General features: G+C 45.0%; 1 protein-coding gene across 1 annotated transcript; it reads left to right on the top strand.

Moving 5' to 3' along the window:
- The first annotated feature begins 9,579 nt into the window (after window positions 1-9,579).
- LOC123124764 (zinc finger AN1 domain-containing stress-associated protein 17-like) lies at window positions 9,580-10,493 on the top strand. The gene has a single exon (XM_044545324.1). It carries the CDS (start codon window positions 9,781-9,783, stop codon window positions 10,327-10,329), a length of 549 nt encoding a protein of 182 aa, XP_044401259.1. The 5' UTR covers window positions 9,580-9,780; the 3' UTR covers window positions 10,330-10,493.
- Window positions 10,494-11,442: the final 949 nt, after the last annotated feature.

Genomic DNA, 11,442 nt, shown 5'->3' with positions numbered 1-11,442 from the left:
TCTTGCTTGTCTATGTTGATTGTAGATAGATGGCCCGTGCTGTTGTTCCGTTGAATTTTAATGCGTTCCTTGAGAAAGCAATGTTGAAAGATGATGGTAGCAATTACACGGACTGGGTCCGTAACTTGAGGATTATCCTCATTGCTGCACAGAAGAATTACGTCCTGGAAGCACCGCTGGGTGCCAGGCCTGCTGCAGGAGCAACACCAGATGTTATGAACGTCTGGCAGAGCAAAGCTGATGACTACTCGATAGTTCAGTGTGCCATGCTTTACGGCTTAGAACCGGGTCTTCAATGACGTTTTGAACGTCATGGAGCATATGAGATGTTCCAGGAGTTGAAGTTAATATTTCAAGCAAATGCCCGGATTGAGAGATATGAAGTCTCCAATAAGTTCTACAGCTGCAAGATGGAAGAGAATAGTTCTGTCAGTGAGCATATACTCAAAATGTCTGGGTATAATAATCACTTGATTCAACTGGGAGTTAATCTTCCGGATGATAGCGTCATTGACAGAATTCTTCAATCACTGCCACCAAGCTACAAGAGCTTCGTGATGAACTATAACATGCAAGGGATGACTAAGACAATTCCCGAGCTCTTCGCAATGCTAAAGGCAACGGAGGTAGAAATTAAAAAGGAGCATCAAGTGTTGATGGTCAGTAAGATCACTAGTTTCAAGAAAAAGGGCAAAGGGAAGAAGAAGGGGAACTTCAAGAAGAACAACAAGCAAGTTGTTGTTCAGGAGAAGAAACCCAAGTCTGGACCTAAGCCTGAAACTGAGTGCTTTTACTGCAAGCAGACTGGTCACTGGAAGCGGAACTGCCCCAAGTATTTGGCGGATAAGAAGGATGGCAAGGTTAACAAAGGTATATGTGATATACATGTTATTGATGTGTACCTTACTAATGCTCGCAGTAGCACCTGGGTATGTGATACTGGTTCTGTTGCTAATATTTGCAACTCGAAACAGGGGCTACGGATTAAGCGAAGATTGGCTAAGGACGAGGTGACGATGCGCGTGGGAAATGGTTCCAAAGTCGATGTGATCGCGGTCGGCACGCTACGTCTACATCTACCTTCGGGATTAGTTTTAGACCTAAATAATTGTTATTTGGTGCCAGCGTTGAGCATGAACATTATATCTAGATCTTGTTTAATGCGAGATGGTTATTCATTTAAATCAGAGAATAATGGTTGTTCTATTTATATGAATAATATCTTTTATGGTCATGCACCCTTGAAGAGTGGTCTATTCTTGTTGAATCTCGATAGTAGTGACACACATATTCATAATGTCGAAGCCAAAAGATGCAGAGTTGATAATGACAGTGCAACTTATTTGTGGCACTGCCGTTTAGGTCATATCGGTATAAAGCGCATGAAGAAACTCCAAACTGATGGACTTTTGGAATCACTTGATTATGAATCACTTAGTACTTGCGAACCATGCCTCATGGGCAAGATGACTAAAACACCGTTCTCCGGAACTATGGAGAGAGCAACAGATTTATTGGAAATCATACATACAGATGTATGTGGTGTGATGAATATTGAGGCTCGTGGCGGATATCGTTATTTTCTCACCTTCACAGATGATTTGAGCAGATATGGGTATATCTACTTAATGAAACATAAGTCTGAAACATTTGAAAAGTTCAAAGAATTTCAGAGTGAAGTTGAAAATCATCGTAACAAGAAAATAAAATTTCGACTATCTGATCGTGGAGGAGAATATTTGAGTTATGAGTTTGGTCTTCATTTGAAACAATGCGGAATAGTTTCGCACCTCACGCCACCCGGAACACCACAGCGTAATGGTGTGTCCGAACGTCGTAATCGTACTTTACTAGATATGGTGCGATTTATGATGTCTCTTACTGATTTACCGCTATCGTTTTGGGGTTATGCTTTAGAGACGGCTGCATTCACGTTAAATAGGGCACCATCGAAATCCGTGAAAGGACACCTTATGAACTATGGTTTGGCAAGAAACCAAAGTTGTCGTTTCTTAAAGTTTGGGGCTGCGATGCTTATGTGAAAAAGCTTCAACCTGATAAGCTCGAACCCTAAATCGGAGAAATGTGTCTTCATAGGATACCCAAAGGAAACTGTTGGGTACACCTTCTATCACAGATCCGAAGGCAAGACATTCGTTGCTAAAATTGGATCCTTTCTAGAGAAGGAGTTTCTCTCGAAAGAAGTGAGTGGGAGGAAAGTAGAACTTGATGAGGTAACTGTACCTGCTCCCTTATGGAAAGTAGATCATATCACAGAAATCAGGTTTCTGCGACACCTACACCAATTAGTGGAGAAGTTAATGATAATGATCATGAAACTTCAGATCAAGTTATTACTGAACCTCGTAGGTCAACCAGAGTCAAGAACCGCACCAGAGTGGTACGGTAATCCTGTTCTGGAGGTTATGTTACTAGACCATGAAGAACCTACGAACTATGAAGAAGCGATGGTGAGCCCAGATTCCGCAAAATGGCTTGAAGCCATGAAATCCGAGATGGGATCCATGTATGAGAACAAAGTATGGACTTTGGTTGACTTGCCCGATGGTCGGCAAGCCACTGAAAATAAATGGATCTTCAAGAAGAAGACTGACGCTGACGGTAATGTTACTGTCTATAAAGCTCGACTTGTTGCGAAAGGTTTTCGACAAGTTCAAGGGATTGACTACGATGAGACCTTCTCACCGTAGTGATGCTTAAGTTTGTCCTGAATCATCTTAGCAATTGCCGCATTTTATAATTATGAAATTTGGCAAATGGATGTCAAAACTGCATTCCTGAATGGAATTTCTAGAAGAAGAGTTGTATATGATGCAACCGGAAGGTTTTGTCGATCCAAAGGGAGCTAACAAAGTGTGCATGCTCCAGCGATCCATTTACGGACTGGTGCAAGCCTCTCGGAGTTGGAATAAACGCTTTGATAGTGTGATCAAAGCATTTGGTTTTATACAGACTTTTGGAGAAGCCTGTATTTACAAGAAAGTGAGTGGGAGCTCTGTAGCATTTCTGATATTATATGTGGATGACATATTGCAGATTGGAAATGATATATAATTTCTGGATAGCATAAAGGGATACTTGAATAAGAGTTTTTCAATGAAGGACCTCGGTGAAGCTCACATATATTGGGCATCAAGATCTATAGAGATAGATCAAGACGCTTAATTGGACTTTCACAAAGCACATACCTTGACAAAGTTTTGAAGAAGTTCAAAATGGATCAAGCAAAGAAAGGGTTCTTGCCTGTACTACAAGGTGTGAGATTGAGTAAGACTCAATGCCCGACCACTGCAGAAGATAGAGAGAAGATGAAAGATGTTCCATATGCTTCAGCCATAGGCTCTATCATGTATGCAATGCTGTGTACCAGACCTGATGTGTGCCTTGCTATAAGTTTAGCAGGGAGGTACCAAAGTAATCCAGGAGTGGATCACTGGACAGCGGTCAAGAACATCCTGAAATACCTGAAAAGGACTAAGGATATGTTTCTCGTTTATGGAGGTGACAAAGAGCTAGTCATAAATGGTTACGTTGATGCAAGCTTTGACACTGATCCGGACGATTCTAAATCGCAAACCGGATACGTATTTACATCGGACGGTGGAGCTGTCAGTTGGTGCAGTTCTAAACAAAGTGTCGTGGCAGGATCTACGTGTGAAGCGGAGTACATAGCTGCTTCGGAAGCAGCAAATGAAGGAGTCTGGATGAAGGAGTTCATATCCGATCTAGGTGTCATACCTAGTGCATCGGGTCCAATGAAAATATTTTGTGACAATATTGGTGCAATTGCCTTGGCAAAGGAATCCAGATTTCACAAGAGAACCAAGCACATCAAGAGACGCTTCAACTCCATCCGGGATCTAGTCCAGGTGGGAGACATAGAAATTTGCAAGATACATACGGATCTGAATGTTGCAGACCCGTTGACTAAGCCTCTTCCACGAGCAAAACATGATCAGCACCAAGGCTCCATGGGTGTTAGAATCATTACTATGTAATCTAGATTATTGATTCTAGTGCAAGTGGGAGACTGCAGGAAATATGCCCTAGAGGCAACAATAAGTTATTATTTATTTCCTTATATCATGATAAATGTTTATTATTCATGCTAGAATTGTATTAACCGGAAACATAATACTTGTGTGAATACATAGACAAACAGAGTGTCACTAGTATGCCTCTACTTGACTAGCTCGTTAATCAAAGATGGTTATGTTTCCTAGCCATAGACATGAGTTGTCATTTGATTAACGGGATCACATCATTAGGAGAATGACGTGATTGACTTGACCCATTCCGTTAGCTTAGCACTCGATCGTTTAGTATGTTGCTATTGCTTTCTTCATGACTTATACATGTTCCTATGACTATGAGATTATGCAACTCCCGTTTACCGGAGGAACACTTTGTGTGCTACCAAACGTCACAACGTAACTAGGTGATTATAAAGGTGCTCTACAGGTGTCTCCAAAGGTACTTGTTGGGTTGGCGTATTTCGAGATTAGGATTTGTCACTCCGATTGTCGGAGAGGTATCTCTGGGCCCACTCGGTAATGCACATCACTATAAGCCTTGCAAGCATTGTAACTAATGAGTTAGTTGCGGGATGATGTATTACGGAACGAGTAAAGAGACTTGCCGGTAACGAGAATGAACTAGGTATCGAGATACCGACGATCGAATCTCGGGCAAGTAACATACCGATGACAAAGGGAACAACGTATGTTGTTATGCGGTCTGACCGATAAAGATCTTCGTAGAATATGTGGGAACCAATATGAGCATCCAGGTTCCGCTATTGGTTATTGACCGGAGAGGTGTCTCGGTCATGTCTACATAGTTCTCGAACCCGTAGGGTCTGCACGCTTAACGTTACGATGACAGTTATATTATGAGTTTATATGTTTTGATGTACCGAAGGTTGTTCGGAGTCCCGGATGTGATCACGGACATGACGAGGAGTCTCGAAATGGTCGAGACATAAAGATTGATATATTGGAAGCCTATGTTTGGACATCGGAAGTGTTCCGGGTGAAATCGGGATTTTTCCGGAGTATCGGGAGGTTACCGGAACCCCCGGGTAACTTAATGGGCCTTATTGGGCCTAGGTGGAAGAGAGGAGAGGAGGCTAGGGCAGGGCCGCGCCCCCCTTCCCCCCAGTCCGAATAGGACAAGGAGAGGGGGGCGGCGCTCCCCCTTCCTTCCTCCCCTCCACCTCTTCCCCCTTCCACTCCTAGTCCAACATGGAAAAAAGGGGGGAGTCCTACTCCCGGTAGGAGTAGGACTCTTCCTGGCGTGCCACACCTCCTAGGCCGGCGGCCTCCCCCTTGCACCTTTATATACGCGGGCAGGGGGGCACCTCTGGACACACAATTGATCAACTATCTTTTAGCCGTGTGCGGTGCCCCCCCTCCACCATATTACACCTCGATAATATCGTAGCGGAGCTTAGGCGAAGCCCTGCGTCGGTAGAACATCATCATCGTCACCACGCCGTCGTGCTGACGAAACTCTCCTTCAACACTCGGCTGGATCGGAGTTCGAGGGACGTCATCGAGCTGAACGTGTGCTGAACTCGGAGGTGCCGTGCGTTCGGTACTTGATCGGTCGGATCGTGAAGACGTACGACTACATCAACCGCGTTGTATTAACACTTCCGCTTTCGGTCTACGAGGGTACGTGGACAACACTCTCCCCTCTCGTTGCTATGCATCACCATGATCTTGTGTGTGCTTAGAATTTTTTTGAAATTACTACGTTCCCCAACAAGTAGGACTCCTCCTGGCGCGCCCCCCCTGGCCGGCCGCACCTCCCCCTTGCTCCTTTATATACGGTGGCAGGGGGCACCCTAGAGACACAACAATTGATCGTTTGATCTTTTAGCCGTGTGCGGTGCCCCCCTCCACCATAGTCCACCTCGATAATACTGTAGCGGTGCTTAGGCGAAGCCCTGCGTCGGTAGAACATCATCATCGTCACCACGCCGTCGTGCTGACGAAACTCTCCCTCAACACTCGGCTGGATCGGAGTTCGAGGGACGTCATCGGGCTGAACGTGTGCTGAACTCGGAGGTGCCGTGCGTTCGGTACTTGATCGGTCGGATCGTGAAGACGTACGACTACATCAACCGCGTTGTGCTAACGCTTCCGCTTTCGGTCTACAAGGGTACGTGGACAACACTCTCCCCTCTCGTTGCTATGCATCACCATGAACTTGCGTGTGCGTAGGAATTTTTTTGAAATTACTACGTTCCCCAACACGACATTGGCGGGAGGCAGTTGGTATGGGACGTCTGTCTTTTATTCTCTTCTCTAGAGGTATCCGGTTATCGAGGCATCGGTAGCCGGATAAGGGATGATGGTACACACGGCTTCAACGGCGACTTTATGCCCTTCGGTGGAAACACAAGTTCACTGATCAGGCTATGTCGACGCGTGGCTGAAGGTGGTGGATTGAAGCTTGGCTCCGAGGTTGAGAATCCGGAGTTCAACCTTATGTTGGAGTCATCATCATCGGCGCACGGGCGGTGGTTCCTTCTTGGAGACGTAACCTAGGAGTTGTGTATTTTTGTATTGTTTTGATTTCATCTTGTATCATAGGGTTAGTGGCTATCTGGTGGAGTTACTATTGCGAGGCATGCGTCCTCAAGTTTTCTTTTCACTTTTTTCAGGTCGATGTTGTTCGGTTGTTGGATTTTGCGTTCTTAATAATATATGACTGGGTGCATCGCTCGGTGCAGAGGCAGGGGGTATCCTTCTTTTCGAAAAACAATTTTCTTATAGGAGTATCCAAGAGACTCTGTCAAGTGGAAAATGATGTTTTCAGACGGACACATGGTTGGAATCTTGATGTTCGAAGACTTTGTTGACACTGCCTGGGATAGGTGGGATGTCCTTATTGCTTAGATGTTGTATTATTGGCGTGTGGCCGTAATATAGGTGTTTTTGATGCTTTTTAATTCCATGTAGGTAGTGTCTAATTCCATGTAGGTAGTGTTCTTGTATCCTTTAGACATGGCTATGAGTGTAGGGATGTAGGTTTCCTTAATTGGGGTTATATGCCTGGGTGTTGTAGTCATGCTGCGTGGTGTATATGAATGATGTGATGTATTCCAAACTCCATTTTCATAATGAAAAAGGGTCCGTGTGGCCCCTCTATCCAAAAAAAGTTTTTTTATTCACGTAATTCGGGTCTATGAGGCACTCACATACTTTAGAAAACCTTTGATCATGAATTTCATCAATTAAATATTAGTTACTCCCTTCGCCCCTTTTAGTTTGCATATAAGTTTTGTCTGAAGTCAAGCTGTCTCTACTTTGAGCAAACTGACAGAAAAAGTATCAAAATTCACAGTGCCGAATCAATATTATTAGATTCATTATGAAATGTAGTTTCATACTCTCTCATTCCCAAAATAAGCGTCTCAACCTTATTACAGCTTTGTACTAAAGTTAGTACAAAGTTGAGACACTTATTTTGGGGTGCAGGGAGTAATATATATATTTGGCATTGTAGATATTGGTATTTTTTAATATAAATTTGGTCAAACTTTGAAAAGTTTGACTTGATACAAATCTAATACGGGAGTAAAAATGACCAGAGGGAGTATATGTTAAATCCATATCATTGGTTATAGATTCAAACTAAGTGGTATGTTTATAGTGAGATATACCCATCAAAGTGTTTTAAAATACGCGAGAGCCTAATAAACCCAAATGAGAGAATACCCACCAAAATTACAAAAAAAGAATCATCTAACTTTCGTCGAAAATTTGATGGAAATGACCACATACCCACAATTGTAGAGTTGCGGTTTTTCTTGATGACCCATCGCAAACATCAACTCGATTGTCACCTCACCCATGAATCCTCCTCGGTCAACTGTTGTCGGGCTTCCAACATGAGTTCAATGACAACATCTTTGTGCCAGCATCGATTGCGACCTTGTTCATTATGTGCTTGTTCGAGCAATCTTGTTTAAACAATAAGCTCATTCTTGAAGGCGAGCAAATTGGCGACCAATGATACTATTTTTTATGACATGCATTAATATTTTATTAATAAATCAGTGATCAAAATTTGGCACAAAAAACTAAGGGGACCAATAAACCAGGAGGAGGTTGGAATAGCGAGTGCAACCGTGCTCAAAATTTATGTATCGCAACCACAAAAAACGGATGAAATAAAAAATCGTTCAAAGACACAAGACGTACTCCAGAAAAAAGTATAACTGGGCATAACTGGCCGTGATAATAAAAAAAAAGGCATAACTGGGCCGTGTATTAACTCTTGCACGACACAGAGCCGGGCTCGGATTCCTGAACCTTTTCACATCGCCAGGACGGCCCAGTAGACCTGGTCCACTCCGAGCCGACCAAAAACGCCAAATCCTATTTGGCGCCTTAAGCGCCCGATTTAGTTCATTTTACAATCGGGCGCATACCCCCTGCCTTCCTTCGCTACTAACGGGCCTGACCCATCCCCCTTTGGTTATATGTTTATAAGGCAAAAAAGGGCGCTGGAGGAGAATCGAACCTCGGACCTTCAACATCGAGGAACAATGCAATTACCACCGCGCCAGCTCTCCCACTATAATCTTTTACATCTTTTTCCTGCCTTTCTTCTTCTATCTTTCCTTTTTCCCTTTTTCCAAAGTTTATTTTTCAAATTCGAGAATTTTTCTTTTTCTTCGTGTTTTTTTCTGCAAAATGGATGAACATTTTTTGTTCAAATTCAATGACCTTTTTCCATTTTTGATGAACTTTTTTTCAAAGTTGATGAACTTTTTTTCGAATTTGATGAACTTTTTTCAAATTCGATGAACTTTTTTCAAATCGGACGAACTTTTTTCAAATCCGATGAACTTTTTTCAAATCAGATGAACTTTTTTTATAATTCGATGAACTTTTTTCAAATCTGATGAACTTTTTTTCAATTCTGGTGAACTTTTTTGAAATTCGATGAACTTTTTTCAAAACGGATGAAATTTTTTCAAAGTCGATGAACTTTTTTTTTGAATTTGATGAACTTTTTCAAATCCGAGAATTCGATGAACTTTTTTCAAATTTGATGAACTATTTTCAAATCTGATGAACTTTTTTTCAATTCTGGTGAACTTTTTCCAATTTTGATGTTTTTTTTAAATTCGATGAACTTTTTTCAAAATCGATGAACTATGTGCCTAAAAAACTGTAGTACATACTGTAGTAAACCGGTTGGGTTTTTCTAAGAAAATCAGTACCTAATGTAGCAGTTTTTGGCGAGAGAAAAAAACGATCGAGCTGGGACCAGCGATCGAGCGGGAGCCAACGAAGGGAAGCGAAGAGGGAGCGATGGTTTAATGGGCCGGCCCAGAAGGAGGCGCGCGCGGGCGCCACGATCCCTTGCTGGCGCTGAAGGCGCTGACGAGGAGGACTCGATCAAAACGGAACACCACGTCACGGCCGACGCGGACGCCTGGTGCCCAGAGCAAACCAGCTCGGATTCGAGACCGCCTCGCCTAAGCAAAGGCGCCTCCAGAAGGCCAAACCGTCACCATCACGTTCTTCTTGCACAATAAGAAAGGCGAGGCAAACCGCGTCCGCAACGGCGACGGCGAAGCCCACCCGAAGCTATAAAAGTACCGCGTCGTCCCGCCGTGATCACACCACACGCAACGCAAGCCTTCCTTCGCACCCGAACGCAAGAAAGACAGACAGCAACGCGGCGTGGGGAAAAGCAGGAGCGAAGCGAGGGATCGGGAGGAACACCGGCGAGGCCATGGCGCGGCGGGGCACGGAGGCGTTCCCGGACCTGGGCGCGCACTGCGACAGGGAGGACTGCAACCAGCTCGACTTCCTGCCCTTCGACTGCGACGGCTGCGGCAAGGTGTTCTGCACGGAGCACCGCGCGTACGTTGAGCACGGCTGCCCGCGCGCGGCCGACCAGGGCCGCACCGTCGTCGTCTGCGAGGCCTGCGGCGACTCCATCGAGCGCGACGGGGCGGACAAGACGGATGCGGAGATCCTCGAGACGCACGCGCGGTCGCGCCGGGGCTGCGACCCGGCCAGGAAACTCAAGCCGCGCTGCCCCGCGCGGCGGTGCAAGGAGACGCTCACCTTCTCCAACACGAGCCACTGCAAGGGGTGCGGGCAGAAGCTGTGCCTCAAGCACCGGTTCCCCGAGGACCACGAGTGCTCGCGCGTGTCGCCGGCGGGGGCCGCCGCCGCCGCGAGGAGGGCCGGCGACTGCGGCCGCGACGCGCAGAAGACCAAGGACGGCGGTGGGTGGGCGCTGCCGCCGTTGGTCCGGAATTCCAAGATGTTCTGATTAGCCTGAAGCTGAAATTGTGGCTGGGATTTAAGCAATTTGTGGAACGTTTGTTTTCTCCGGTGTCAAATTTCCAATTGTGCACATTTTTGTTGTTGTTAAATGAAGAATCCAATTCAATTTATTTTATGCTGCGGTTGGTTCGAAATGTCGAATTGAACTCATCTACAACGTGTCAAATCCTCTATTCTAAAAGGTTCTTTTACTGGCTTTGCCTTTGGTCCTTGGTTAAATCCGCTTATAGGGCCATCATCAATGCTCTAGCGCTTGTTTGGACGCTAGAAAAAAAACAAATCAAAAAATTAGCTTAGCTTCTGATGGGAAAACTTTGGATCTTTATCATCAATCATAGCAGTACAACGAATATAAGAAATGACAAAAATACATTCAAATTTGTAAACCACCTCGCGACGGCTACCATCACTAAATCAACCCGAAGAGTAGAAATAACAAAAATTACATCCAGATTCGTAGACCAACACACCAAAATAGTAACCGCCGCCGATGAAGAGAAAACGTAGATCAAAACGATTCAATCTGCAGACATATGAACGCAGATGAATGAAGACCGGATTCAAGTAGATCCACCAAAGACAACCACCAACCTAATCCCGCAAGATCCGTCGGAGACACACCTACGCCCGCCCTCCAGACAACCACCGACCTAACCCCGCAAGATCCATCGGAGACACACCTCCGCCCGCCCTCCAGCGATCCTAGACACATCACCGGAAAGGGGCTAGACGGGGAAATCTTATTCCATCTTCAGAGTGCCGCTATCATCTCGCCTTCCTGAGTAGGACATAAACCCTACACAACTAAAGAAACATTAAAAATGAAGCCCTCCCACTAGCAAGAGTCGGGAACCTCCATGCCCCATGGCCAAATAAGATGAGGCAGATTGACGATGCCGTCGATGGAAGGCAGATACCCTAGTCGCTTGTTCACTTGAGGTGAGAGACGCAGACGAGAGACGAAGGGTTAACGATAGCTTAACGTGTGAGTTCCTTTTTTCCAACACTTACCGTGATGCACAAGCTCTTCTCGAATAATAATAAAAATTGGCAGGCTATGCTAGCGCTAATCTCTCCAACACTTAGCCCGTGCAGAATA

This window comes from Triticum aestivum, chromosome 5D (genome assembly GCF_018294505.1).
Source record: "Triticum aestivum cultivar Chinese Spring chromosome 5D, IWGSC CS RefSeq v2.1, whole genome shotgun sequence".
In the NCBI taxonomy this organism is placed as follows: domain Eukaryota; kingdom Viridiplantae; phylum Streptophyta; class Magnoliopsida; order Poales; family Poaceae; genus Triticum; species Triticum aestivum.
Note: the sequence above shows the minus strand (reverse complement) of the source record. Positions and strands in the feature narration are given on the sequence as shown.